General features: G+C 62.4%; 1 protein-coding gene across 7 annotated transcripts in view; it reads right to left on the bottom strand.

Annotated features, from left to right (window-relative positions):
* Window positions 1-23,677, bottom strand: part of FBRSL1 (fibrosin like 1) — an 83,098-nt gene extending 59,421 nt beyond the window's left edge. For 6 of the 7 annotated variants that reach the window (XM_057305961.1, XM_057305964.1, XM_057305959.1 and 3 more), the window contains exons 1-2: window positions 23,283-23,677; window positions 6,375-6,575 (exon numbers count right to left, since the gene is read on the bottom strand). In XM_057305961.1, the coding sequence (XP_057161944.1) occupies window positions 6,375-6,575; window positions 23,283-23,561 (480 nt within the window). In that variant the 5' untranslated portion in view covers window positions 23,562-23,677. Of the gene's footprint in view, window positions 1-1,570; window positions 5,501-6,374; window positions 6,576-23,282 lie in introns of those variants that run through there. The other variant, XM_044389788.3, reaches the window with a different exon arrangement.
* Window positions 23,678-24,150: the final 473 nt, after the last annotated feature.

Genomic DNA, 24,150 nt, shown 5'->3' with positions numbered 1-24,150 from the left:
ACCCCGGGCCCTGGGGACCTCTGTTCTTCCCCTGTCCAGCCGCGGCTCAGAATAACTTGGGGCCTTGCCCGTGTTCTCCACTGTTTCCTGGTTCATGAATGCCCACTCTTGTCTGTGTCATTCCTTTCTTCGGGTCCACCCTCTCCAGTTCCTGGCGCCCACCAGCCTCACACCTGTCTCCTCCTCCAGCACGGGCACCAGGGGTGACTGAGCACGGACGATGAATTCTGATGGCCACTTCCACTGAGTTATTTTCCAATGAAGTCTCATTCGGAGAGACATTTAGAAGGTGGAAGCCAAGGACTGGCCTTGCGTGGGGGCGGGGAGCAGGGAAAGGCGGCTGCCTGTTTCCGGCCCATCACGTAGGCAGACGCCAGCTCACCCCTGAGGTCGGAGGCGGCTTACGTCCTGACGTCTTCTGGCCCATTCGTGCTCGGCGACAGGGGCTGTGGTATCCGAGGGCAGCTTCTGGGCTGACCACGCTGTTCTGCGGGCCAGTGGCAGGGATTCAAACCACAGGCTGGCTGCGCGCGAGCTATGAGCCATGAGCGCGAGAAGAGACTCAGGGAGACAGGTCACTGTGGACCCTCCACATCCCACAGGCTCGAAGCCACGTGGTTCCGGAGCACGTGAATGGGCGGGTCGGAACGGAGAAGAGCGACACACACACCACCTTCCTAAGACTTGCTATCAAGAGAGGGAAAAACGTCCCACTGACCCTACTTTGAACACAGAAAATTACATATTAATTCTGTCACCTGTTCTTTAATTTCAACGCGGCCACAAGATGTTCACAACTGTGTGGCTCTCGCCACGACCCCATCACACGGCACTGCTGTTACGCTCTATCTGCAGGCTCCGAGGTGTCTTCAACAAGGTCCCGTGGCCCCTCGAGGAGGCTGGTGGTGCCCCTCAGTCTCGGCACCCCAACCCTGGGCCTGGGGCAGGGTTCTTGACAAATCCCCCAGGCAAAGTGGGGGGTGAGACATGACCACTGCCTTCCTTAAAGCCCCCTGGTTTTGGCAAGCTGTGTGGACGTGTGGGGGTCACTGCAGCCTCTGGCCAGGCCAGGAGGGCGGGCCCGTTTCTCTGCCCAGCTAAGCAGTGCTGTAGCCTGGATGCAGGCCGGCCCCTCTAACACATTAAGGGACTGAGACACTTTCTGTGGCTACTAGAACCGAGCTCCATGGGGCAGGGCTGGTCCGCACGGGCCCGGATGCCTCTTCTGTGTCTGGAGCAGCCCCTGGTAACGGAGGTGCGGGTGGAATCCTTGGTCAGTGAGCGGTGGGGCAGTCCAGGGGCTCCTTCTCCCTGGGGCTTCCGAGTGAGAGGGCGGGACTTGTCAGGACCGCCCTGACATTTATCTGAGCTCAAAGCCTGCTCACGGAGCACGTCCACACTCGGCAGAAGCATACATGTACACGCACACACACGGATGTGTGCACGGTGCAGACAAGCTCCTCCCGGAAATCCTGGACTGGGTGTCCCAGGCGAGCGCTGGGTGAGGCCCGCCAGGGCTGTCCCCATGCCCGGGCCCCGCCCCTCCCAGGGCTCTCCCACCTTCCACCAGGTCTGCCGAGGGGTCTCCTTCCTCCCAGCGAACAACCACACCCGCCACCACTGCCCTTGCTCGTCACCGGCCTAGCAGGGACCAGGCATGGTCTCCTCCTCAGGGCCCCATTTGCAGACGGGGGTGGGGGTGGGGGGTTTATGAGAGGTGAGCTATAGGGCTTGGAGGGAGACCCCAGCAGAGCTGCACCCAGGCTCCTGTCTCCATTCAAGGGGCCCCCTGGAGCAACCCTGGATCTCCCTCAGACCCACATCACCCCCAAGGACTCAACCTACCCCCAATCTTCAGGCCAAGCTGCCCCCATTCTCCCCAGGACGTGGCAGGCCACACCCCACACCTCTGGCCTTGGGGCCATGTAAGCTGCCAGGGCCCAAACCTCTACCCCCAGGCCACGCAGGGCCCACACAGCTGTGTCCTTTGTCCAGCACGGTGGTTCAAACGTTGGAATGAGCCACGAACATTTCAAAATCTCCAAATCCACAGAAAAACCCGCATCACCGGCTGCTCTCAGAAACCTCCAAAATCTGGCCACCCAGGACCCTCGTCTCCTCATGGCAATGCGGCTGGCAGCGGCACCCCCAGGACGTGGCATATGTGGTCTAGTCCCCCAACAGCAAGGAGGTGCCTCCCCAAAGGGCCCTCCCCTCAGGGTCCTATCACTTTGAACCCAGTTGTGGCCCCAGGGGACCCCTCTGGGTTCGGATGGTTCAGAAATAAGCAGGCAAGGAACAGGGGGGCCCAAGGGCACCATAGGGCTCACTCACAGTGGGGCCGTTCTGGATGGGGAAGGGGTGGGCCCGGCCCAGGAGGCTGCAGTCTCCCACCCTCTCCTGCTGACGAGCCTTGTCAATTCTGTATCCCCCCCGCACGTAGGCACTCAAGTGCCAGGGCCACACTCCCAGAGCAGAGGGCCTAGAAGGGCAGCAGCTGCGTCCCCTCACACCTGCCTGGCCTGCCCACGGGCCTGCACAAGACCAGAGAGCAGAGATCCCAGCACCGCCACTCTCAGGTCAGGAGGAGGGAGGAGAACGTGGGAACCCCAGGAGTGTCCCGAGCAGCTGCTCTGTGGGACACGGCAGGACGCGGGGGCTTGCTGAGATGGTCTGCTGGGTGACGATGGCGAGCGCAGCCCCCCCCCACGCACGCCGCACAGCATGGTGAGCCGTGTCCAGGCTATGCACCCCTCCCTGGGCGCCGCCTCCCCAGGCTGCTTTCCTGCTGCTCGACAGGAATGCAGTGAACAGGAGGCAAGTCCAGATGCGCAGAAAACCACTTGTCGGAATAAATCACTTCACGTATGACACACACTCACTGATGCTGTCATAAAAATAATGGCACGGCACTTTTTATTTTCTTTAATCAGAAAAATAAGCCCCGCGTTTCTGGAAGACCCCGGGTGAGGACCAGATGCCCGTAAGCCCTGCTCTGGGCGTTGGGCGGCCCCCACACCCAGCCAGTGGGGACCCCGGAGGGTCAGTGTCCTCATGAGCAAATGGGGTGGGTGGGGGGCACCTCCAAGCCTCCATGAACAGGGTCAGCACTGGAGCGGCCGTCGTGGCCCAGTGAGACTAGGCATACAAAGGGCTGCTGGGAGCCCAGCCAGGGCACCCCAGGGAGCTGACGCTGCTCTCCAGAAAGGGCTGCAACCCCTCCTCCAGAGACCCTCAAATTCTGGAGAGTCACAGCTCAGCTTTTGCCTCATGCCCAGGACTCCAGGAGCACCAGTGTGGGACTGCCCTGAGCCAAGGGTCTGGGGTGAGGAACGGGCGACCCCTGAGCACAGGTGTGGGATGGGCGGAGGGCAGAAAACGCCCTGTAGTGTGAGGTCTGTCCCGACAGGGAACATCCTGGGGGGCCAACATCTGGAAAGCTGCACGGGCTGAGTACGAGGCCAGGAGGAGTCATTCCAAGAATAGCCCCCGCCCTCCTGGTCCAGAGCTGGGGGGCACGGGAGACTCTGCCTCCACTTCAGGGCCTCGCCACTGGGGCGGATGCAGAGTTGAGGGGGTGGGGGAGGACACCCTCCTATTACCAGCAGCTCCTACTTGGCCACAGACAGCCCTGAGTGCCCCCCGTGTCCCCTCCCTGCATTCACAGAACCCTGGAGATGGACACACATCATGGCCCTTTGCCAGAGGGGAGGTGAGCGGGACCTGTGGCCTGGCTCCAGCTGGGCCCACATTCTGCCCAGGAGCATGGAATGCACACTGGCCAAATGAGTTAGGGCCCAAGGAGCGCAAGGCCTGCAGCTGGCACACCCCGACACGTGTGTACACACACCACATACATGCACGCACACGCTCACACACACACACTTGCAGGGCAGCACACCCAGCGTGGGTGTGCACAGACTCTGACATACGAGGACACGTGGGCACTTCCGAGGCACAGAGAGACACTGAGGAACCCCTCCAATAAGCCCGAGCCCTCGGGGCAGCCGTGTCCACGCTCCCAGGAGTGTGCGCGTCCCAAAGTAGCGGGCACGACAGGGGCAGGCATGGCAGGGAGGTGGGAGGGTGCTGGGGTCCTCTCTCTCTTCCTGGTGCAGGTGGGCCTCAGCCTGGTGGCGGCCCTGCAGGGGGCTGCCTCTGCGGAGCCTCAGTTTCCAACCGCAAACAGCCTGGCCTGTCTGGAGAAGGCCTCTGGCCCGTCAGGCAGCACATCTGCCCGGCACGGCCACACCCAGGGTGGTCTAGAACGCGGGCATCAGGCTCCAGGACTCACAGACGGGGCCTGGCGGGCCACCGCAGGGGTGGAGGATCGAGTCCGTCGTGACCTCAGGGGCCTGCAGGGACGGCCCAGTGCCAGGAGGGAGAGCTGCGGCTGATGGGCCCGAACCAGGTCCAGCAGTGACCGCCGCGGCTGGCTCGGGGGCCCCAGGAGGGGCCGACGGGGCGGGGCTGGCCGGCCCAGGAGTGACGGGCGCTCCGGGATGGGGAGTAATGGCTGGGGTTTGCAGGGCTGGCTGGGGCCCAGAAGGGACTGCAAGGGCTGGCAGGGTTGCTTTGGGCCCAGGAGTGGCCGCTTGGGTGGGTGAGGCTGTTCTGGGCCCATGAGGGGCCGCTTTTGTTGGCACGGCTGTCCAGGGCCCAGCAGTGAAGGTTTTGGGGGGCCAGGGTGCTCTGGGGCTTCAACTAATTGCTGGGGCTGACTGAGGCCCAGCAGTGACCCCTGGGGGCGGCTGGGCTGGCCCAGGAGGGACCTCCGGGGCTGGCAAGGGGCTAAGAGAGCCCGCCGGGGGCAGCAGCACTGGCCTGAAAGTGAGCTGGCGGGCCGGCGGCGGGGACGCAGCAGGAGGAGTGACTGGGGGGGCCGGCACCGCTGTCCTGAGGATGCCCTGCTAGGCTGGCCACGGAGACAGGGGGCCACCCATGACCGCACAGGCCAGCAGCGGTGCCAGAGGGCCAGCAGGGACCGCAGGGGCCGGCAGAGGTGGCATGGGGCCAGGAGGGAGCGCAGGGGCCGGCAGCGGTGCCAAGGGGCCAGCAGGGAGCGCAGGGGTCGGCAGCGCTGCCATGGGGCCAGGAGGGAGCGCAGGCGCCGGCAGCGCTGCCTAGGGCCTAGGATCGCCCAACGTGGCCGACAAGGCTGAGCCAGGAGTGACTGCTGGGGCCGGCAGTGCTGATCTGGGGCTGGAAGCAGCCGCTGGGGCCGGCAGGGCTGACCTGGGCCCAGAAGTGACCGCCGGGGTTGGCAGGGCTGTCTTGGGCCCAGAAGTGACCGCTGGGGCCAGCTGCGCTGACCCGGGAGTGGCCGCTGGGGCTGGCAGGGCTGCCCAGGGTCCGGGAGAGCCCGACGGGGCTGACAGCGCTGACACGGGGCTGGGAGTGACCCCTGGGGCTGGCTGGGCTGGAGCTGCTGCTGGCGCTGGGCCGGGCCGTTCTGGTCCCAGTGGTTGGCTGGGAGCGGCCCCCCTTCTGGGGAGCACACCTGCATGGAAGAAAGAGCACGTGTCCACCTGGGCAGGTGTGCCTGCAGACCCCCCAACCAGCCCGGGCCCCTGAGACATGCGGCCCCCTCACCAGCAGCCCAATCCCCAAGGGAGCTGAAAGTGGAGTGTGAAACACCAAGAAGAACTCCTCTCTGAAAAGAAGGCGCAAACCAGCGAGTCCCTGAGGAGGAAAGCAGCTGCAGGGCTGAGCCGGCACATGGGATAGAGCCCCACGTTCTGGGGGAGAGCCCCCACCCCGGTCCCAGTCTCCCCACCCTATCCCAACTGGGCTCTGGTGACAGCAAGGACGGCCCCTCCCACAAGGGCCAGGCTCCCAGCCACTGTGGAGGGAGGCCCCTGGGTGGGGCTACTCTCTGCACCGGGACCCCTGCCTACGAGTCACATGACACCCCCCCTCACAGATATGCTGCATTCTACAGAAGATTAGCAGATGGAAAACACCCAGTGCTGAACCTGGCCCCCACGCATTACAGACACCCTGGACACCCCGTGGTCGGCGGAGCCTGACAGACGCAATGGGGAAACGGGGCCAGCCTATCAGCGGGTGCACCCTTCTGCCCCAAGTACACACTCCCCCACCCCCAATCCCTGGGCTCCCAGCTCGCCCCCTCTGGCTGTGCGACCCACCAGGGGAAGGTCTCCTGTCTGCTCAGGACCTGGGCTCACGGCGAGCGGCCGCCTCGGGCCCCAGTCCACATGTGCCCCATACCCCACGCCCAACAACGATGGAGCACGTTGCCAGGCAGGCCCAGATGCCGACGGTGGTGTCCAGGTGCTGGTGTGGCCCCGAAGGCACCCAAGGGAGAGGGCGCAGCACCCGCGGTTCTGAGTGGGGCGGGGCCCAGTGCTCACCTGCCTGCTGGGCTGCAGCGGCACCTTCTTCTTCCCCCGGTCGCAGGCAGGCTCCAGGTCCTGCGCGGGGCTGCCCATCTCCGGGGGACGCCCATTCTCACTTGGTTCTGCGGACGGGCCATTTTCTGACTCGCGGGGCTTCTTGGCAAGGCGACGTTCCCATTTCTCCTTCCGCTCATGCGGCTTCAGGGCCATGTCCTTCTGTGAGTGAGGAATGACAAAGCTGGTTAATTGGCAGTGACGTCAGTGACACCATGCAAGACCGCACTGCGCTCTGCGGGGAGGTCTCTAGGCATGTGACAGCACCTACCTGGAGGCGTCAAGCACCGCACACACCCCCCCCAACCAAGTGGGCTGTCAGGCTGGACTCACACCTCAGGAAGATGGGCAGATGGGTCAGACGAATGTGGGTGGGCCTGTCGGGACTGGGGGGCTCAGAGGGTGATGTGGAAACAAAGCTAGACTAGAGGCTAAGTTTCCCAAGGGGCCCTAGCCGGTCACAGGGACCCCTGATCTATGGTCCGAAATGGAGCAGGTGCTGCACCGGCCTCCCGAGGGGTGCCCCTTGGATTTCTGAGCTGAGGGCCATCACCATAGCTGACCACTGCCCTCTGGTCTGGAGCCACTCATGGGTTTATGTGCCCAACCCCACGCAGCCTGCCATCCTGATGCTATGGAGGCCCGTCTTGGGAAACCAGTCCCTGACTCAGCCAGGTATGCAGAATTTCAGGGCTCTGGACCCCTTCCCCGGAACAGGGACCTGTGCCCATTCTGCTGACAGCTGCACCTGGTCCCAAAGCAGGGACCGACACCCAGCAGGTATTTACGGAGCATGCGCTGCTGTGCCGATGCCGACCACAGCAGCAGGGTCCCCACAGCACCGTGCACAGCTCCTACTATGTCGAGCTGGTCCTGCCAGTGAGCCCAGGGCCCAGGAAAGCCTGCATTTACCTCTGGTGAGCAGGTTGGTGTCACCCACCAGCCTCATGCTTGGGTCCATGGGGTGGGGGGAAGGTACCACCTCCACGGGGCTGCTGAGAGGGAAGGAACCCACTGGAAGGGACTCCGAAGATTCTGAAAGCATTCACCCAAGGGGGAGGGGAGGAGGGCCTGAATGAAGATGATGCCCATGGCTGAGGTGCTCCCCCACATCCCAGGTGATACCCTCATGGCCCCACAGGAAGTGCTTCCTGAGAACCTGAGGGGTGACAGTGGCAGCCTCTCCAAGGGCTGGCCTCTATGCTCAGGTGGGCACCTGGCCCCAGCCAGCCCTCAGTGCACCTGGGCAGGTGGCAGAGAGAACCAACATCCCAGTCTGTTGTGGTCCCCTGGCCTGGCAACGGAGACAGCGACATGCTGTGCTTGGCAGGTAAGGTCCTCTAACCTCGCACCACACGCACACATCCTGTCTGATGAGAGGGGCCCGCTATCCCCAGAACGAGTGAGGGGCACCAACATGGCTGGCCAGACTAGAGCTGCCCTTCCAGGCACGGAAGCCCCCACGACCGTCCTGCTCTGCGTGACCCCACAGCCTGGGCTGGGAGCAACCGTGCCCGGCTGTAGGCTGCACGTGGGGGTGGCGGCAGACCCCTCCTCTCTCAGGGCAGGACACGCTGCACTCCCAGGAGGCTCCTGAGGGGCCCACACCCACAGCCACAAAGACGGAGGACAGCCCCATCAAAGCCTCTCACCTCTGATACGACACTAAGGGCCGGAGTGTGCATCCTCCTGCATGAGGAGGGGTTCACCCTGCAGCCCCGCCCCCTCCCCAGGGCTCACTGAGGGGCAACGGGATGGGAGAGGGGAGGCTGGGCTGGCAGGGGTGCCTGTCCTGGGACATCCGCAAGGTTGGGAACTCTCCCTGCTGAAGCTGTTCCCTAAGTCTGATGACCAGCTTGGCCCACGCCACGTGGCTCTGCCCTAAGCTCCACAGGCTTCCGCGAGGGCGGCACGTGGATCCTGACTTCTCAGACCTGGGACAGACCCTTCCCCACGCTCACCTTCCAGAATATCAGACCCTAGGGGCACCCACAGGCTGCTGGCATTTCTGCGGCCCCTCCCGGAGTCCAGGACGGATGCCCTCATGCCCCTCTGACCCTTCAGAGCCTCAGCTCATCTCAGCCCAAAGGGGCCGCTCCCCCCGGCCACGACAGTGGAAGCCCTGCTCACTGCAAGACCTCCCAGCTCCTGCCCTGCCTATGGGTCTCAGGTCGATTCCAGACTCTGGGGCCCCCCCACCTTCGCATACACAGAGCTGGCAGGAAACACTGACTATGACAGCTCGGCTCCAGGCACCAGTGAGCAGCTCAGGAGGCCGCTGGCTCAAATGGACAGTAGGGCAGCCCCAGCTGGGAAGCCAAGGGGAAGGGGCCACGTCAGAGCTGCTTAGGGAAGACTCCTGGGCAGGGCCTGAGGCGGTGAGGAGCTCCGCGCTCCCTCCCTCTCTTGTGCCTGCCTCCACTGTATAGGTCCGCAGGCTTCCCCGGGCAAGAAAACCGACGCAGTCCCTGCAGTGACGGGAAAGTCTCAAAGACAGCGGCTCACTCTCCACCCGTGGGCACTTAATACTCACTGACTCCCGGTGTCCCCACGACACACGAGTGCCACACCCCCTTCGACAGTCAGTCCCTCTTAGCACATCGCTTTCAGGCCTCCTGCCCTGGGCCAATCTCGTGGCTCACAGGCTGTTCCCTCCCACACAGGCCCCCACAGTCCCCACGTCCCCGCCCTGGATGCTGCCGCGTAACAGCAAGGTGTCAGAACCTCAGCACCTCACCGCCCACCCCCAGGGCCCCTGCCCGGCCCCAGCCCCGCATCGTGGTGCAGAGGGCAGGCCCAGCGGACTGTGGGCAGAGGACTGCGGGGAAAAACCGCAGCAACGTGCTGGAAAGGGTGGACCAGCCAGGGCCTTCCAGAGCAACAGACCAGCACGATGCGTATACACAGACAGCCTTCCTGTGAGGAGCTGGCTGTGCAAGTGTAGGGGCTCAGATGCCCCAAGATTTGTGGGCAGCCCAGAGGCCCAGGAGGGCCAGGGGTACGGTTCCTCCCAGGGCTGGACAAAACCTCGGTCCCAGCTCAAGGGGCCAGGCAGGAGGAGCGCTCCCTTCCGTGGAGGAGGGTCTGGCTTTTTGTTCTATTCAGGCCTTCAGGGGATTGGATAAGGCCCACCCACACGCGGGAGGGCCGCCGCCTCATCCACTTTAGATTTAAATGCTAACGTCATCCAGAAGCACCCGCACAGGTACCCAGAACAATGTCTGACCAAACGTTTGGGCCCCTGGGGACACTGGCCCCACCAGGGGCAGGGACAGACACTACCTGGAGGGCTTGTGGGTGTGGTGAGGAGGTGGGAGTTTGGGGCGCCCCACCACACACGTGCACACACGTGTGCAATGCTCACACTCCCACGTGTGCACCCACCCCTGGCCTCCACAGCCTGGGCAGCAGGCGGGGCTGGAGCCCAGAGCAGGACGGCTGCCTCTGCCAGGCCGTCTGTGCCGTGGCTGCACTGTGTTGGCTCCTGGGTCCCACTCCACCCTAATGTCAGCTTCTCAGCTCCCAGGTGTGTACACACGGCCACCTCGACCTTCACACTGCCACAGAGAGCAGCCAGTCCTCTCTCCCCAGACGCCTGCGGGCCACCTCCTTCTGCAAGAAGCGAGCATCCTGCCACTCTGTGACTCCACAACACGGACCTCCTGAGCCGCTGTGGGGTGAATCCCACTTTCACAGAGAGAGCCACCGGTTCCTAGGACCTTCCAATCAGGTAAAATCACAGAAACAATTTCTAGCCTGGGGGACAGCCTCTGAAGTCCCACGAATGAGCCCTGGAATGAGAACAGGGCTGGCCTGCGGTGCATATGATCAGAAGCACGAGCACATACTAACTAGGAAACCTGTGGGAACAGCCTGCCCCTCGGGACAACTGGCTGGGCTGGGATCAGTCTTTCTAATGAGCACTTGTAGTCAAAACAGACAAAACAGGGGGACAGGGGAAGGGCAGGCACACAGCACAGCAAGCGCAGTGAACCGCCAGCCACAGACCAGGCAGTGGGCTCCACAAAGGCCTCCCTCTAGGCCCCGCCCCGGCCTCTCTGCGGGTTCTGGAAGGGCCTCAGGGCAGCTCCAGGCCACTTCTCCAGACACATCCAATCACCACACCTTTCACCCAACGAAAGCCTGCATCAACCACAAAACGTTCAATGCAATACATTCTCTGTAAACCTGTTATGTTTGTTTTTTTGGTTTTTTTTGGTTTTTTTGAAACAAAAAACCTAGGTTGTTAGAACAGTTGAAATATCAGTGACCGGGCCTCTCCCCTGGCTTGGACTCAGTCCAGCGGCATCCCGGCCCCAGGGCAAGAGCTCCCGCACCTGAGGAGTGGGGGAGCTGGGAAGCCACTTGCCCCCGGCCCAGCAGAGGAAGAGCCAGTAGGCGAAAGGCCTGGGGCCTGTGCACACGGAGGGACAGTGACACCATGGGCCCTCTCGTGGCTCAAGGGGGCAAGAGGCCTTGTGCGCTGGGATCCAGAGGCGGCCGCCCCACCCAGCCACTGCCCTGAGGATGACCCCAGGCATCCCTGGGCTTCCTGGAGCAGACCCTATGCTGCGCACCCAAGAGGCTCTTGGTCACAGACTCAACAATTCCTGCCATGGGGCACTGCTGGGACATGCCTGGCTGGCCCTTTCCTGGCACGCCAAGGCTGGCGCTGGCCTTCACTTGTCTTACGCTGAGCTTGTGTGAGCCCGGGCCAGTTTTGGAGGCTCACACCACCGCAGCTCTGCCCCCACTGAGCCTGCAGTGGGAGTGCTGGCCCTGGGTTCCGATGGCGGCTCTGTCTGGACCACAAGGCCTCTGGGTAGGTGCAGTTTCCTCATCTGTAGACTGGGGCAGCAGCTGTGCCCAGGCTGTGGTGAAGGCTCTGGGCGAGACAGAGCCGCAACAGCAGTGACTGTCCCACCAAGGGCCAGGGCAGGTCTGCCGGCAGAGAGATCCTCGGGGCAGACCCCGGGGGAGGGAGACCGAGGTGAGCGGTGGGCTGACGTCTCACAGGACGCTCAGTGTGCTGCAGCTGGGTCCACGCTAGGAGCCTAGAAAACTGGAGTGTGCCCATGGGGAAGCAGGCCAGGCCCGGGCTGCAGCAATGCCCTGGGGTGGGCCGGGACAAGCTCCAGCAGTCCAGGGCCAGGCTGTATCCTTGAGCTGCCGTCTGCCCACAGACCCATCTGTGAGCCCACACAGGCAGGGCGGCAGATGTGGCCAGGCGCGCCCCAGCACCTGTGCCTGCACACAGAGGGGCCCTACAGAGGGGGCACGGCCAAGCGCGGCGGCCCACAACCCTTGAGGCCTGAGACAACAATTCCACAGTGAAGCCCCCAGCACCCTCAGGAATAGCCGGGCCTCTGGACCCTCCCCGGACCACTGGATCTGCACGTTGTCGTGAAATCAATGATTACATTTTCCTGTAGCAATTTTATGGGGCTATTTTTAGCTCTCCTAAACGTTACTACTATGCAGTACCAATAAGATCTCTAACTGCACTTCAGTAAACCAACTGTGCAGAGATAAAAGTAATTAGAACTGGCAAACCCAGACCCACATTCTCTCTCACTGAGGGCTGAGGCTGCTAGGTTCGATGTGGACTGGGCCTCTCCAGGCTCCCAGATCCTGCAGGCAACGGCATGGCCGCACCCCTCCAGCCAGGTGGGTGCCCCCTCTGCTCCTGAAACTGCATAGGGGCCTCTTCCCCAGCACCTGGGCCTGAGCCCCCAAGGTCGCACAGAACCCACCCCTCACTGACAAGCATCGGCACTCCTGGTGTAGTGGAAGGCCTGGCCCAGCTGACACCCCCGCCCCCCCGCATGATTGAGGCTGCCTGTCTCCCAGAACCTCTGGGACTCGGGGCCCTCCAGCAAACCTTGCTGACTCGCGGTTCATTGCTCCAGAAGCTCAGGCCAGATCCCACCTGCTGCTCACCTAGCAGACAGTCCTCCCCAACCGGGAAGGCTTCAGCACACACCTGCCCCAGGGGCTTGGTACAGCTGTCCCCTCCACCCTGCTATCTATGTGGCTCACTCTCCTTCACCTGCAAGTTTGGGCTCACACTTCACACCACCCCCCACCAAGTATAACCCCAGCCCCATGCCCTTTCTACCTTCTGTGCTATGACCCACCCCCCTCCAACCCCAGGGGCAGAGGCCACGTGTACCGGCATCTCCTTCTGCATGGTCAAGGGCCCTCTCCCCAGGAGGGACCACCCTCCTCCCCCACACCAATTAGAAAGGAGGCAGCCTGCGCGTCCACCGCCCACCAGCAACTGGGTACACCCCCCAACCGAGTATCCTTGTTTGTCTGGGACTGAGAGGGCTCCCTGGATGTGGGGAAGGCACAGAGAAACAGGAGGTCCTGTGAACCGTAACAGCAGCACTGCCCTATCACACACCACCTTCACCAGTCACACAGCGCTGGACGACAGGATGGCAGCAGGGTGGGGGTGAGAGGGTCCCTCTGCCAGGCCTAACTTCCCACCCCGGGCCCCTGCACCTCCAGGTGCAGCGAGGACTGGGGCACCTCTGACACCTGCTGCTGACCACGTCCGGAGTCAAAGACGGACTCAGAGCTGGCCCGGACAGTCCCTGCCAGGGCAGGGACCCTGGCATGAGGACCACGTCCAGTCGCCCCCTCCAGCGATGATGCTGGGACAGCAGTCCTCCCTGACCTGTCCCCCCCTTAGATCACAACCACACCAGATAGGTACTGCTGGGGAGCGTCTTCCCACCCCCACAGCCCACCCGCTGTCCCTCCATGTAAGCCATCCTGCCTCACAGGTCCCTAAATCCACCAGGACTGTGGCTACCTGAGGGTAATACTGCTCTCGAGGACCATCCCCTGAAGGGCTCGCTGACACCTTAGCTACTCCAGGACCTTCTGGAACCCACCTCATGCACTTGGTTCCTCTGAGTCAGTCTCCTGCCAGCTCACAGCACTCCCCCTCAGCACCCCTGCTCCTGGGTGCCCACCCACACTGTGCTCTATGCACTGGAACACCTGGCAGGACCAGTATGGCTTGAGGGCAGACGGTCAAAGACCCAGGAGTTGGGGGAATCGGTCCAGCAGCAGGACAGCCTCAGCAGAAGCACCACAGCCTCTATCACACCCAGTGCTCAGCACACTAGTGGGGACCCCCCTTCCCAGGCTCTGTGAAGACACTCGTTCCTTCCCATGTCCATGCAGCCCCCACCATGTGCTGAGTGGTTGCTGGGGCAGAGGAGCCACCTGGAAACAGAAGAGACCCACCCACCCTACAGCCTGGGACGAGTCAGACAGATGATGACGGCGACAGGTGCTCTGGACAAAGGCACGAAGGTGGAGGAGGACGGTGGGCACGCAGCCTGAGGCAAAGAAGCAGCCAGAGTGAGGGGCAGGCCAGCCCCGTTCTGGGCCCCCTGCCCAGGTCTGCACACCACAGACACATCCTCCCATGTCCGCGCATGCACGCCCCACTGCGACCCCACACTGTGACCCCACACTGTGACCCTGTGCTGACCACCCTCTAATCCACACTCCACTAGGACTTCATGTTCACAACCGCTGAAGTGGCAACTGGGTTTGGAGGTCAGTCTCTACCCAAGCCCCTCCCCGCCGCTCCACATACAGACCCTGCTGTGTGCTCGCCCATGACTGCCAGAGCTGGCCTCAGGCTCGCTGCCTGACACGCTCCCCCTCGGTCTCTGGGACCGGCACAGCTGCGGCTCAGCTGTCACACACGGGGGGGCCGTTCGGGGAGGCCAGGAGCCAGGGCCACTGCTGCTGAAATGTCCCCTGCCTGTGTGTCCTGGGGCGGGGGACGAAGAACCAACCTCAGGATTAGCTCCCAGAAGAACGCTGGAGAGGGGATGGGGAGGGGCAGGACCATGTGGCAGGCACGTTCAGCTCATCGCCTCCACTTCCCAGATGAGGACATTGAGGCCCAGAGCAGGCGGAGGGCTACCTGGGGCCACGTGGGGAGGAAAAGTGAATTTAAACCAGGTGTTTGGACTGGGCTCACACACTTCACTGTCCTCCCCAGCTGGCTGGGAGCAGGGGGAGACTCAGATGAAGCATCCTAAACTTGCTCCTGAAAGATGGGACCAGCATAGCAGGTGCAAAGGCCCTGAGACAGGAGTGCCTGGGGCCCCAGGTGAGGGGGTGGGCAGGGCCAGGGTTCATTCGATGGGTGACAAACAGGGACCCCTGACTGTACCCAGGAGCAGGTCTATGTGAATTCCTGACAAATCCCCACTGGGCTACAGGTGGAGCCGGTTACTGAGCGTGTGCCGTGCAGCGTGTGGAACAGCACGGGCCGAGGATGGGCCGGAGGCCTGGGGGGTCTGAGCACCAGCATGTGGGGCTGGGGCGAGGCGTCAGAACACAGCTGCAATGGGTAAGGTCAGAGAGCTGATGGGGGTCATGGCACATCCTGATGGTCCCTGTGGGGGCTCTATGTCTGACTCTTATCATCGCTGCACAGACTGGGCTGTGGCCTCCCGCTCCTCCTTGGCAAAGGGGTACAAGTGGTGGCCCTCCAACAGAGCCACTCACATGCCCTGCATGGACATGGACATGCTCTGCCCCCCACACCTACCTGCTGACGCTACTCTCACCAGAGAACCCTCCCTTGTCTGGGGCCCTCAGGCGCCTGCAGTTGGGTTGGTACGTGGCTCCATGCCTGCCACCTGTGTGGAGTCCAGGGAGCAGCGCCCACCCCAAACAGCGGCTCCAAGGAAGAGGCAGAGCTGGGGTCACTGAGACGCCTCACTAGGCGGAGTCTAAGCCGGACAGACGGGTGTGTGTGTTTGGGGAGGGGAACACGTGGATGTGCCCCGCCAGTCCAGCGTGGCCTTTCTGCCAGCAGATCCCTCCCCTACACAGACACACATCCCCCCACACGCCTCACACGTGTGCACACACACTGACTGCAACTGGGAAGACAGGCAGGGGTGGTCTACACGCTGGGCTGGGTACCAGGGTTCCGGAATCAGCTCTCCCCCACATGCAGCTTCAAACAGAAGCCTGGTACACACAGTCCTGGGGAGCTGAATAAGGCTGGTAACTTGTTGGCAAGTTTTCTTTCTTCAGCTACTCGGGTAAACCAGGGCACCAGAACAATCTCACATGGAACGGGAACCAGATACCACATTTGCCCGGAGTCCCCAAAGCACTCACTTCCATGTGGGTTTCAGATTCTGGCTCCCAAGGCAGAAAGTCCCTCGGGTGCCCTTGGGGCCCAGCTCAACTGCCTCATAGCCTCATTGACCTTCTCCAGGTGTCCCAACCTGCCAGCCCCCTCCTAGCACCTGCCTGGCCTAGACAGCCTCCTCCCGAGCCTGCGATCTCCTTTCAGGCACTGACCAGTCTAGTTACCTAGCTGCATCCTGTCTGGAGCCAACCTGGGGGCTGCCACAGAGACTGGCACACAGCTGGTGCTCAATAAATGTTCAGTGAATCAGGATAGGAAGAATAGGTCTGTGCACTCCCTGCTGGCCAGCAGTCACTTCTAGAGGCCTACAGCCCCACATGGGAGCCTGGCCTGCCCTGCGGCAACCACTGCCCAGGCCCCAATAAACAAGAGGCAATTAGAAGCCATCCGGAGCCACGGTCCCAGTGAGCGGCGGCTGCCACGGTTGAACGAAGGAAGCCACGGCTCGGTTTATCTAGCGGCGTTGGAGAGCTCTGACTGGGACAGGGTCTGGCTGCCCAGGCTTCTGGGAGGCCTCATGGAGGCTGCAGCTAGGGGCTTTCAGCAGAGAGCACAGGCAGGTGACCGTGGCCTGCGTGGTGTGACCGTGGCTGCACCAACCAGCTCCTCTTCCACCCTGGGCAGTTAGCGAAAGCCTGGTGCCTTGGCTTCCCCCTCAGCTTTCCCTAACAGGGTTGCCCACGGCCCCCACCGCTGGGAGCTCCATGCAGAGCATGTGAACCACAGGAGTCAAGGCCAGGACGATGGTGGCTCCCAGGAGGCGCCCCGCCCAGTGCAGTTGCTGCCACTCTGGCCACCCTAGAATATGACACGGCCAAGCCCACGGCGGGGGTGGTGTCCAGACTCCAGTGTCCTCCCTCCAGAAGGCAGCCACTGCCCACCTGAACAGAATGCAGGGGGACAGGGCCTGAGGCCTCAGCACCTGCCAGCTCACAGGCAGTTCTGCTCAGCAGCAAGTGTCCCAGGCCAGCCTGCTCTGGGGTGGGGGTGGGGGGTGAAAGGTGCCCTGCTGACCCTATTTCCAGCAAGCTTGTCCCATGTATCCTTTACTCGATACCTGCCTCCCCACCACAAACGGAGCTGACTCGGGTCTCTAACCGGCCACCAGCAAATGAGGCTGAACACTGGGACTCCAAATGTGGAGAGGCGCTGACGATTCCTATGCCATTCGGACTATTTGGAGCACAAGAGAAGACGCAGCAGACACAAGACCATCTCAGACTAATTTCGTGTAAGAATATAGTGCTAAAAACCCAACTAAAACATCAGCAAAGCAACCTGACACAAGACTGCCGACATGGCCTGGAATCCAGGGACGGCCTGACATGACCGGGTCCAGAGAAGGACGACAATCATCACAAGGGGCACAAGTCAGGCCCACTGCTCACTTCTGGTGCCAGTCCAGACACTTCTCGGCGGGACACCATGTCCACGTGAAAGGTCGCACACAGCCGTGCTGAGTCAGGGGAAGCAGGAGAGGTCCACCGGAAAGGATGGGGTGGAGGTGCTGACAGAGGCCAAGAGATGGGAAAAGAGATGAGCAGTGACAACGCTGTGTCCCCCACAGATGCCGCAGTGGCCAATGGGAACCTTGGAGACTCCACTGGACAGATGTCAGAGCTGACAAGGGAACCTGCTTGTGCCCAGGCATGAGCGCTACGGCAGCCAATCAGAAAGCAGAGCGACCCAGGCACGAGGCAGACCCTCAGCCTGGTGCCGCAGCTCAATGACAACCGCCCCCCAGTATCAAAGTGAACAGCACACCACCGCAGACCCCCACCCCAGCCCCAGACCTGGGAGCTTCTCCCGGGAACAAGCACATGTGCAAGGGGTTCTGGGTGGGGAGTTGTCCACGAGACCGACACCACCTAAGTCCTCGTGGGAGGGACAAGGAGCAGAGGATAAGGCGGAACGGGCCAGGGGTGGTCCAGACACAGGGCTGAAGGCTCCCTGCTGGGGAAGGGGGTGTGTGACTAGACACTGAGTCACCCTGACACTTGGGGAAAGAATCTTCCGGGCAGGGGACAGAGCAGTTAACAAGGGCCAGAAGTGTGCCCACGTGTACGTCTAAGGATTCTCTGGCAGGGGGGTGGAGAGGTGGGCTAGATATGGCTGGAGCTACAGGAATGAGGGGCTGCAGTGGGGCATGAGGGGGGCCACAGCAGAGCAAGGGTACCAAACTGGAGGTGGTGGGGCCAGTTCTATGAACTCATGAGCGTTTGCTGACTGCTCTGGTGTGTGTTTGGGGGCGGAGCGGGGGGGGGGGTGACTGTCCTGCAGCAGGACCAGGATAACGGATAGAGGACGTGCAGTCCAGGATGGGGTTTCACCATGTGTGACTAAGGGGTCACAGGTAGGCAGGTCCTCTGCTCTGTCCAGCCACAGAGCTGCTGCCTGAGAGGGAGTCTGGAGCACAGACATACACAGCTTTACACATGTACCCCGGCAAGGACACAGCACACGCACGTGTGTACCGTGTGTACCGTGTGCACACACACCTGGGACACGGACCTACCACACCCACGCACCTAGGGTGGATCTGAGACCCTGTCTAGAAACTCAGAGCGGGGGAAGAGGGAAGGAGGGCTGCGGCCTGCCGCAGGGGTGCCCCCGGAGCCCATGCTGCCCGTTAAGGGCAGAGCCAACCCGCGGGAAGTTGAGGCTCCACCTCCCGGGCAGCAAGGGGCAGGGCAGCCTCCAGGCACCCAGCAGACGGGGAAGCGGGAGACGCCGCAAGTACCGGGTACGTGACCCCCAGCCGAAGAGGAGCAGGGGAGCAGGCTGGGGTGATGGAGGCCAGGAAACGGCCCGTCCACCGGCCTGGGGCTCCAGACCCTCACCTGTGCTTGGGCGGGAGGCAGGGACAAGCTGGCCGGCAGACACATAGGGCCACCAGCATCAGGAGGACCACGGCCACCCGCACTGCGCTATGCCACAGCGTGTGAGCGGTCACCCTGTGGCCTTGCTGCCTGTGATAGGCGTGCAGTGACAGAGCAGACCCCGCCCAGCCCGTGTGTAGCCGCAGGTTCTGCAGACCGGCTTTGACGGCTGCGATGCCCAGAGGGCAGTGCAGGCACTACTGTTGTTCCTGCAGCCCAGGCAAGGCCATCCCTTTACACGTCACGGAGACCACTGTCCCCTCTGCTCAAGCTCAGAGTCCTCCCAAGTGCACCCAGAAGATGCCACGCAAGTTTGGGTGAAGACTCACGAGACGTCTGTTGTCTGGTGCTGTGGTGGGCAGATCCCAGATGAGAACCTCCCCCCTCCGCCCCCGGGGCTTCAGCTTCCTCATCTACCAAGTGGGTGTGTGAGGACAGGGCCCTCAGCCGCCGTCAACATCAGCATTGCTCCCACCACATGCCTTCTCACAGCTGAACACTGACCCACACGACAGGCTCCCGCGCCCCAGCAGCAGACTGCAGCTGCCCAGGCAAGGTAGCGGACATCCACACGGGCGGAGAAGGCTAAGCAATGGCTTCGTGTTCGTCAGCGTGGGTGGGGTCCCCCTGGGAGGGAGCAGCCCCTCCCCCATAGCAGCCCTAGGGGAATGCGGGAGCAGACCGATGCCAGCCTAGGCAGGTTCCAGGCTTGGTGCCGTACCCCCCTTCCATGACTGCAGGCCAAATGTTCCTGCTCTCTGGGCCTCAGTTTCCCCATCTGGAGGAGGTGCTCTGGCTGATGGTCATGGACACTCCCAGCTGAGAGCTCCTCTCAGCACCGACTCTCCTCTGTCCCCCTCCTTGGAGGGCTGGACTGGGCACACATACAGCCCCCCAGATCAAGGCCCCCACAGGCAGGACCAACAGTGTAGGCTTTTACCCATGGACAACCGGGCCATATCCTGTCACCCCCCACTCCTGACCCTTAGCAACCAGACCCAGCATGATCGTGTGCCCCTTGCCCGGGGCGGGGGGGGGGGGACACTGAATACCAGCTTGCAGAGAAATCACTACCACTGAGTCCCCTGCATGGGCCCGAAGGAGTTCTGCCCCCCTACAGGGCCACCACCCATCAGGACTCGAGTCGTCTCCACGGCCTGCCTGGAGGCCCCCGGCCCTAGCCCCAGCGTCCTAAGGCTGGGGGGAACTCGGTTATTTCCAGCAGAAACGCATGGCACACCCCTGCCATCACCTGAAGCTGGGAACCGGGCAGCCAGGCCAGGGTTTGTCAAGCACAACTGTGTGCAGCAGGTCGTGTCTGGGCTTAGGTGTCCGCTTTACGGATTATCAAGATGAACGCGTAGTGATCGGTGTGGGAAACAGAATTACCTACAGGAAGTCACCGGTTATCACAGCTAAAACTTTGGGTGTTTTCCTTTTCATTTTTGTTTCTGGATACATGCCTCCTAGATACACGTACAGAGGTGGTGAGAAACGCTTTCTTCCTAGCAAAAAAAAGGAGGGATACAGGACCATACACCTCTGTGGTTCTATCTGCACAACAAACTCTGGGAAGGCCAGAAGCTGCCGAAGTATTACTGCAGGATATCAAGGCTGGAATTTTCCCAGAATATACCTTTTTACTGACACTGATCTTTGAACCAGCTGAAAGTGTCTAGCTGTTTTGAAGCAAATTAGCAAAGAATCAGACAGATGCCAAACCAGAAGGATGGTTTCCACTGGGTACTCATGGCACACGTGCTCTCAAGAGATAGGCAGTGTACAGACAGAGCACAGAGAGGAAGCGCTGGTGCACAGGCGTGCAGGCACCCCTGACCCTGATGGGAAGTGCTGAGAGGCACACTGTAGGTCTGCTGGGCTCACCCAGGATCTGCCTGCAAAGTGGATCTCCCAGAAGACCTCCCAGAAGGTTGGCACTCTGGCCTACTGGTTCCCTTTGTCATTAGGGAGGAAGGGTCAGGAGAACCTCAGTTTTGCCCTGGCCTGTCCCCAAGGGCCTTCCCATCACCTCTGGAGACAGAGATGTCACAGAATCAGGACAGCAAGAAATATCCACCTGTCCCCAATGTTCCTGGTCAGTGAGAGCAGAGGAAAGACAGCCCCTGTACCCCCACCAAACCACAAGACCCCTGTCCCACTGCTACCTGCTCACCTTTTCCACCCTGTTCAACAGAGTCAGAAAGCTGACGGAGGACCCGGGCTCAGATGTGCAACCCTGCCCAGCCCATGGCCTCTGCACACCCTCAGCTCAGCTGGAGAGCTCTAGCTGTCCAACTCCATGCCCAGAGCCCTGGACACACTGCGAGCCCACCCAGACCTGGGAGCCCTCTCCTCAGCCAACACCACCACTGTCACATGCGTGTGTCCACAGCATTTCACAGAAGTGGCCTGTGATCCTCTCAGCCACCCAAGGCAAGCACTCATCCTCCCTTCGGGACAAACACAGGTGCACAAGGAGGTGCTGGAAGGATGGCGTTAGGGACCTGCCTAGGGCATGGGGGGCAGGGGAAGCTGCATCCTCAGGACAAAGGTAAGGAGGATTCTTGGACACTGGCACTCTCAAACCTCATGAGCAAGTCTACACCTGACATTTGGGTGTTTATGCCCCCGGGGTGACAGCAGCTCGCACCCCTGTGCCACAGCAGCCCTGACAGAGCCCTGACACTAGGTGGGAGAGGGGTTTTCACATTCACGGTGCTGCGCCTCAGTGTCCCCATCTGTACAGTGGAGTTTGAGGACGAGCAGACTCAGAACTGTGCCTGCTCAGGTACGTGTTCACTGTGTGCTGTCACTCAGTGTCCTGATGAATTATCTGGACTCTGGGGAAAACCACTACACTTTAGCAAGAAATGAGTCCAAACAAGAGAACCAATCTAGAAGTTATGACTTGTGCAGAAACCCCGTACTTTCCAAGGCAGGCGGGTCCTTCCCTGGCTCAGTAGGGCAGAAAAAGGTACATGGTGACGTGGCTGGGTGAACACCAAGCAGACAGCAGACCCAGTCTCACTATGGCCTGACCGAGGCCTCCTGGAGCCTGCAGAAGTCCCCACACCCAAGGCTGCACTCTGAGTGCCCCCGATGCCGGAGGGGGGTAGCCGAGGCTGCTGTGGGCTCATTTCGGCAGGGGTGCAAAGTGACTTCTGGCAAAACCTTCCTCAACAGCAGTTTCTCCTCCCACCTGTTCACTCCACAAACATGTATGGGGCATGAGGACCTCACAGAGGACACACAAGACAGACGGGGTGCCTGCTCTCTTTCAGCTTACAAGTTCTGGTGGGGAGAGAGCCAAAAAAGAGTCAATACCTAGATGGCTTCAGAGAAGAGGGGTCACTGACAGGAAGGAAAGTGGGGGATGGGTGGGGTGCGGCCGGGGAGAAGGGGTGCTGCTTTAGAAGGTCACTGGGGAGGGCCCGAGTAATGTCTGCGCTGAGACACGAAGGCTCCAAACAACCTCGGCAGAGGGGACAGCAGGTCCCGAGGCCCCAAGGCAGCAGAAGCTCAGAGGGGCTAACATGCTGGCGTGAGAGGCCAACATGCAGGGCCTTGGAGACCACAGTTAGGGTTCTGTTTTGTGCCCATCTGGCAGGGCAGGTACACATCTGGAAGTGGCTGGAGTAACCACTCTCCCAAGCTGTGGCACAGAACTCGGCCACCCCTTCCCAGTTCATGCTGTGCCATGTGCCACCCCCCAAAGTGTCTTAGCTGCGGACCCCTTGATCCGGGAGCCATCTAGGGCCCCCCAAGTGTACACAGAGAGGATCAGGGTGGGGGGCTGTGTGGTTGGCATAAGTGCCCCACCTCTATGCATCCACCTGCCCAGACAGAAAGCAGCACACCTGTCCCTGGGCCACGTCCTCCTGGCTGCCAGCCCCTGACACTGAGGTTCTCCAGAGACCTGACCCACCTTAGGGAGAGGGTTCACTGCAGGGACCTGCAATGAAGGCACTTCCCCTCCCCCCAAAGCTCAGCCTCTGACTGGGGATCCCAGGCTACTGGCTCCCAAGCCCATGAAAAGGAAGGGGGGTTGTGAACCGAGCAATCTCTGGGACCCCTAAACCCAACAGATGCCTGTGGCCCCTGGTAAGTGCTGTACGGGGCGCCTGGAGGGTGCGGGGGGCTGGCTGGCTGAGGCTGGCAGGACCGTGGGGTCTGGCCAGCACTTCTACACAATTCTAGGAGACCGTGGCTCCCCACCCACCCCATTTGCCAAATCTCTGACAGTCAGTACTCATTTCCTTCTCAACTCACCTGGGTTCACGCAAGAAGGGCAGTTATTTGCTCAGCAAATATTGCCCAGGATAACTCAGCCAGACAAGCGATATTTTTTGCCATCCTATTAACCAGCCTATGAAGCAGCCGTCAGGAGAGGGGTCTCAGAAATCCCCCTCCCTCTCCCTCGTCTGAACAGAAACCTCCAGGAGGAGGAGAGGAACAGGAAGAATCTCAAAGTATCCATTCCACCACCGCCTTCACCACGACCAGCAGCGCTCACCCCGCTGGCACGTCCTGAGCCGAATAAAGTGGTATTTTGAAAAGGAAAACAGCTGAAAAAGGCGTGTGTGCAACCAGACAGCTTTTGGCTGGGACAGTGCAATTCAGAGACTTCTCTCCCTAGCCGCTCAAGACTCGCACCCGCCGGCACCCCCCGCAGGCTGCCGGGCCCTCCAGCAGCGATCTGCGCGGCGCGCGGGGCCCACGCGGCCCGGGCAGCCCTAAGGGGTGGGTGTGCCGCCGCCCCAGAGGCGCCCCGCCCGCCGCCCCACCTACCTCCAAGGCCTCGAGCGTGCTGAAGCTGGCAATGGCGAAGCCGTCGATGACCTCCTCCTCCTGCGAGCTGGACTCGCGGCGGCGGCGGCGCGGGGGGCGCACGGCGGCGGCGCGGGGCGGGGGCGCACGGGGCAGGCCCGCGTTCTCCTTGCCAGGCCCGGGCTCGGTCTCGTCGCCCGACGACGCGCTCTGGTCGCGGGCGTCGCGGGCCGCCTCCCGGCGCCGGCCGCGGTCCCGCTGCGCGCGCGAGCGCCGGCTCTGGCGGACCTTGGCCTCCATGGTGCGCGGTGACCTTGCGGCCGCGCCGTCGGGTTCCCGCGCTCCCGCTGCCGCTGCCGCTGCGCTACAGGGCGCCGCCGGGCTCGGTGCGGGCCGCGCGGGCTCGGGCCCTGGGCGGCGGCGGGCGGCAGGCCGGGCCGGGCATGCCGCGCGGGGTCCCTCAGCCCCGGGCCCGGCGCGGCCTGGGAGCCCCGGCGCGGGCGGCCGCGCGCATCGGCGGGGCGGCCGGCGCTCAGCGGCCCCTGGCCGCGGCCCCGGGGGCGCCCCTCATGCGCGGTGGGCGGCGGCGACGGCGGGCGGAGCGCGGGCGGGGCGGGTCCCGGGCTGAGGCGCCGTGGCTCGTGAGGCTGAGGCTCAGGCGGAGGCTGAAGCTGAAGCTGAGGCTGAGGCGGCGACGGCGACGGCGGCGCCCGGAGCAGATAACAACTGACGTACTTCCGCCCGGCAGCCAGCGCCAGAGGAAGTGGGCGCTGCAGCGGAGCCCGGCGCAAGCCCCGCCCAGGCCCCGCCCCGACCGCGCCCTGGCCCCGCCTCTCCAGCGCGCCGACTACAGGGCCCGCCAAGGCTCCGCCCCAGGCGCCCGTCGCCC

The sequence above is a fragment of the Ursus arctos genome, unplaced genomic scaffold, assembly GCF_023065955.2.
Source record: "Ursus arctos isolate Adak ecotype North America unplaced genomic scaffold, UrsArc2.0 scaffold_34, whole genome shotgun sequence".
In the NCBI taxonomy this organism is placed as follows: Eukaryota; Metazoa; Chordata; class Mammalia; order Carnivora; family Ursidae; genus Ursus; species Ursus arctos.
The sequence above is the reverse complement of the archived record's forward strand: the minus strand, read 5'-3'. Positions and strand labels throughout refer to the sequence as shown.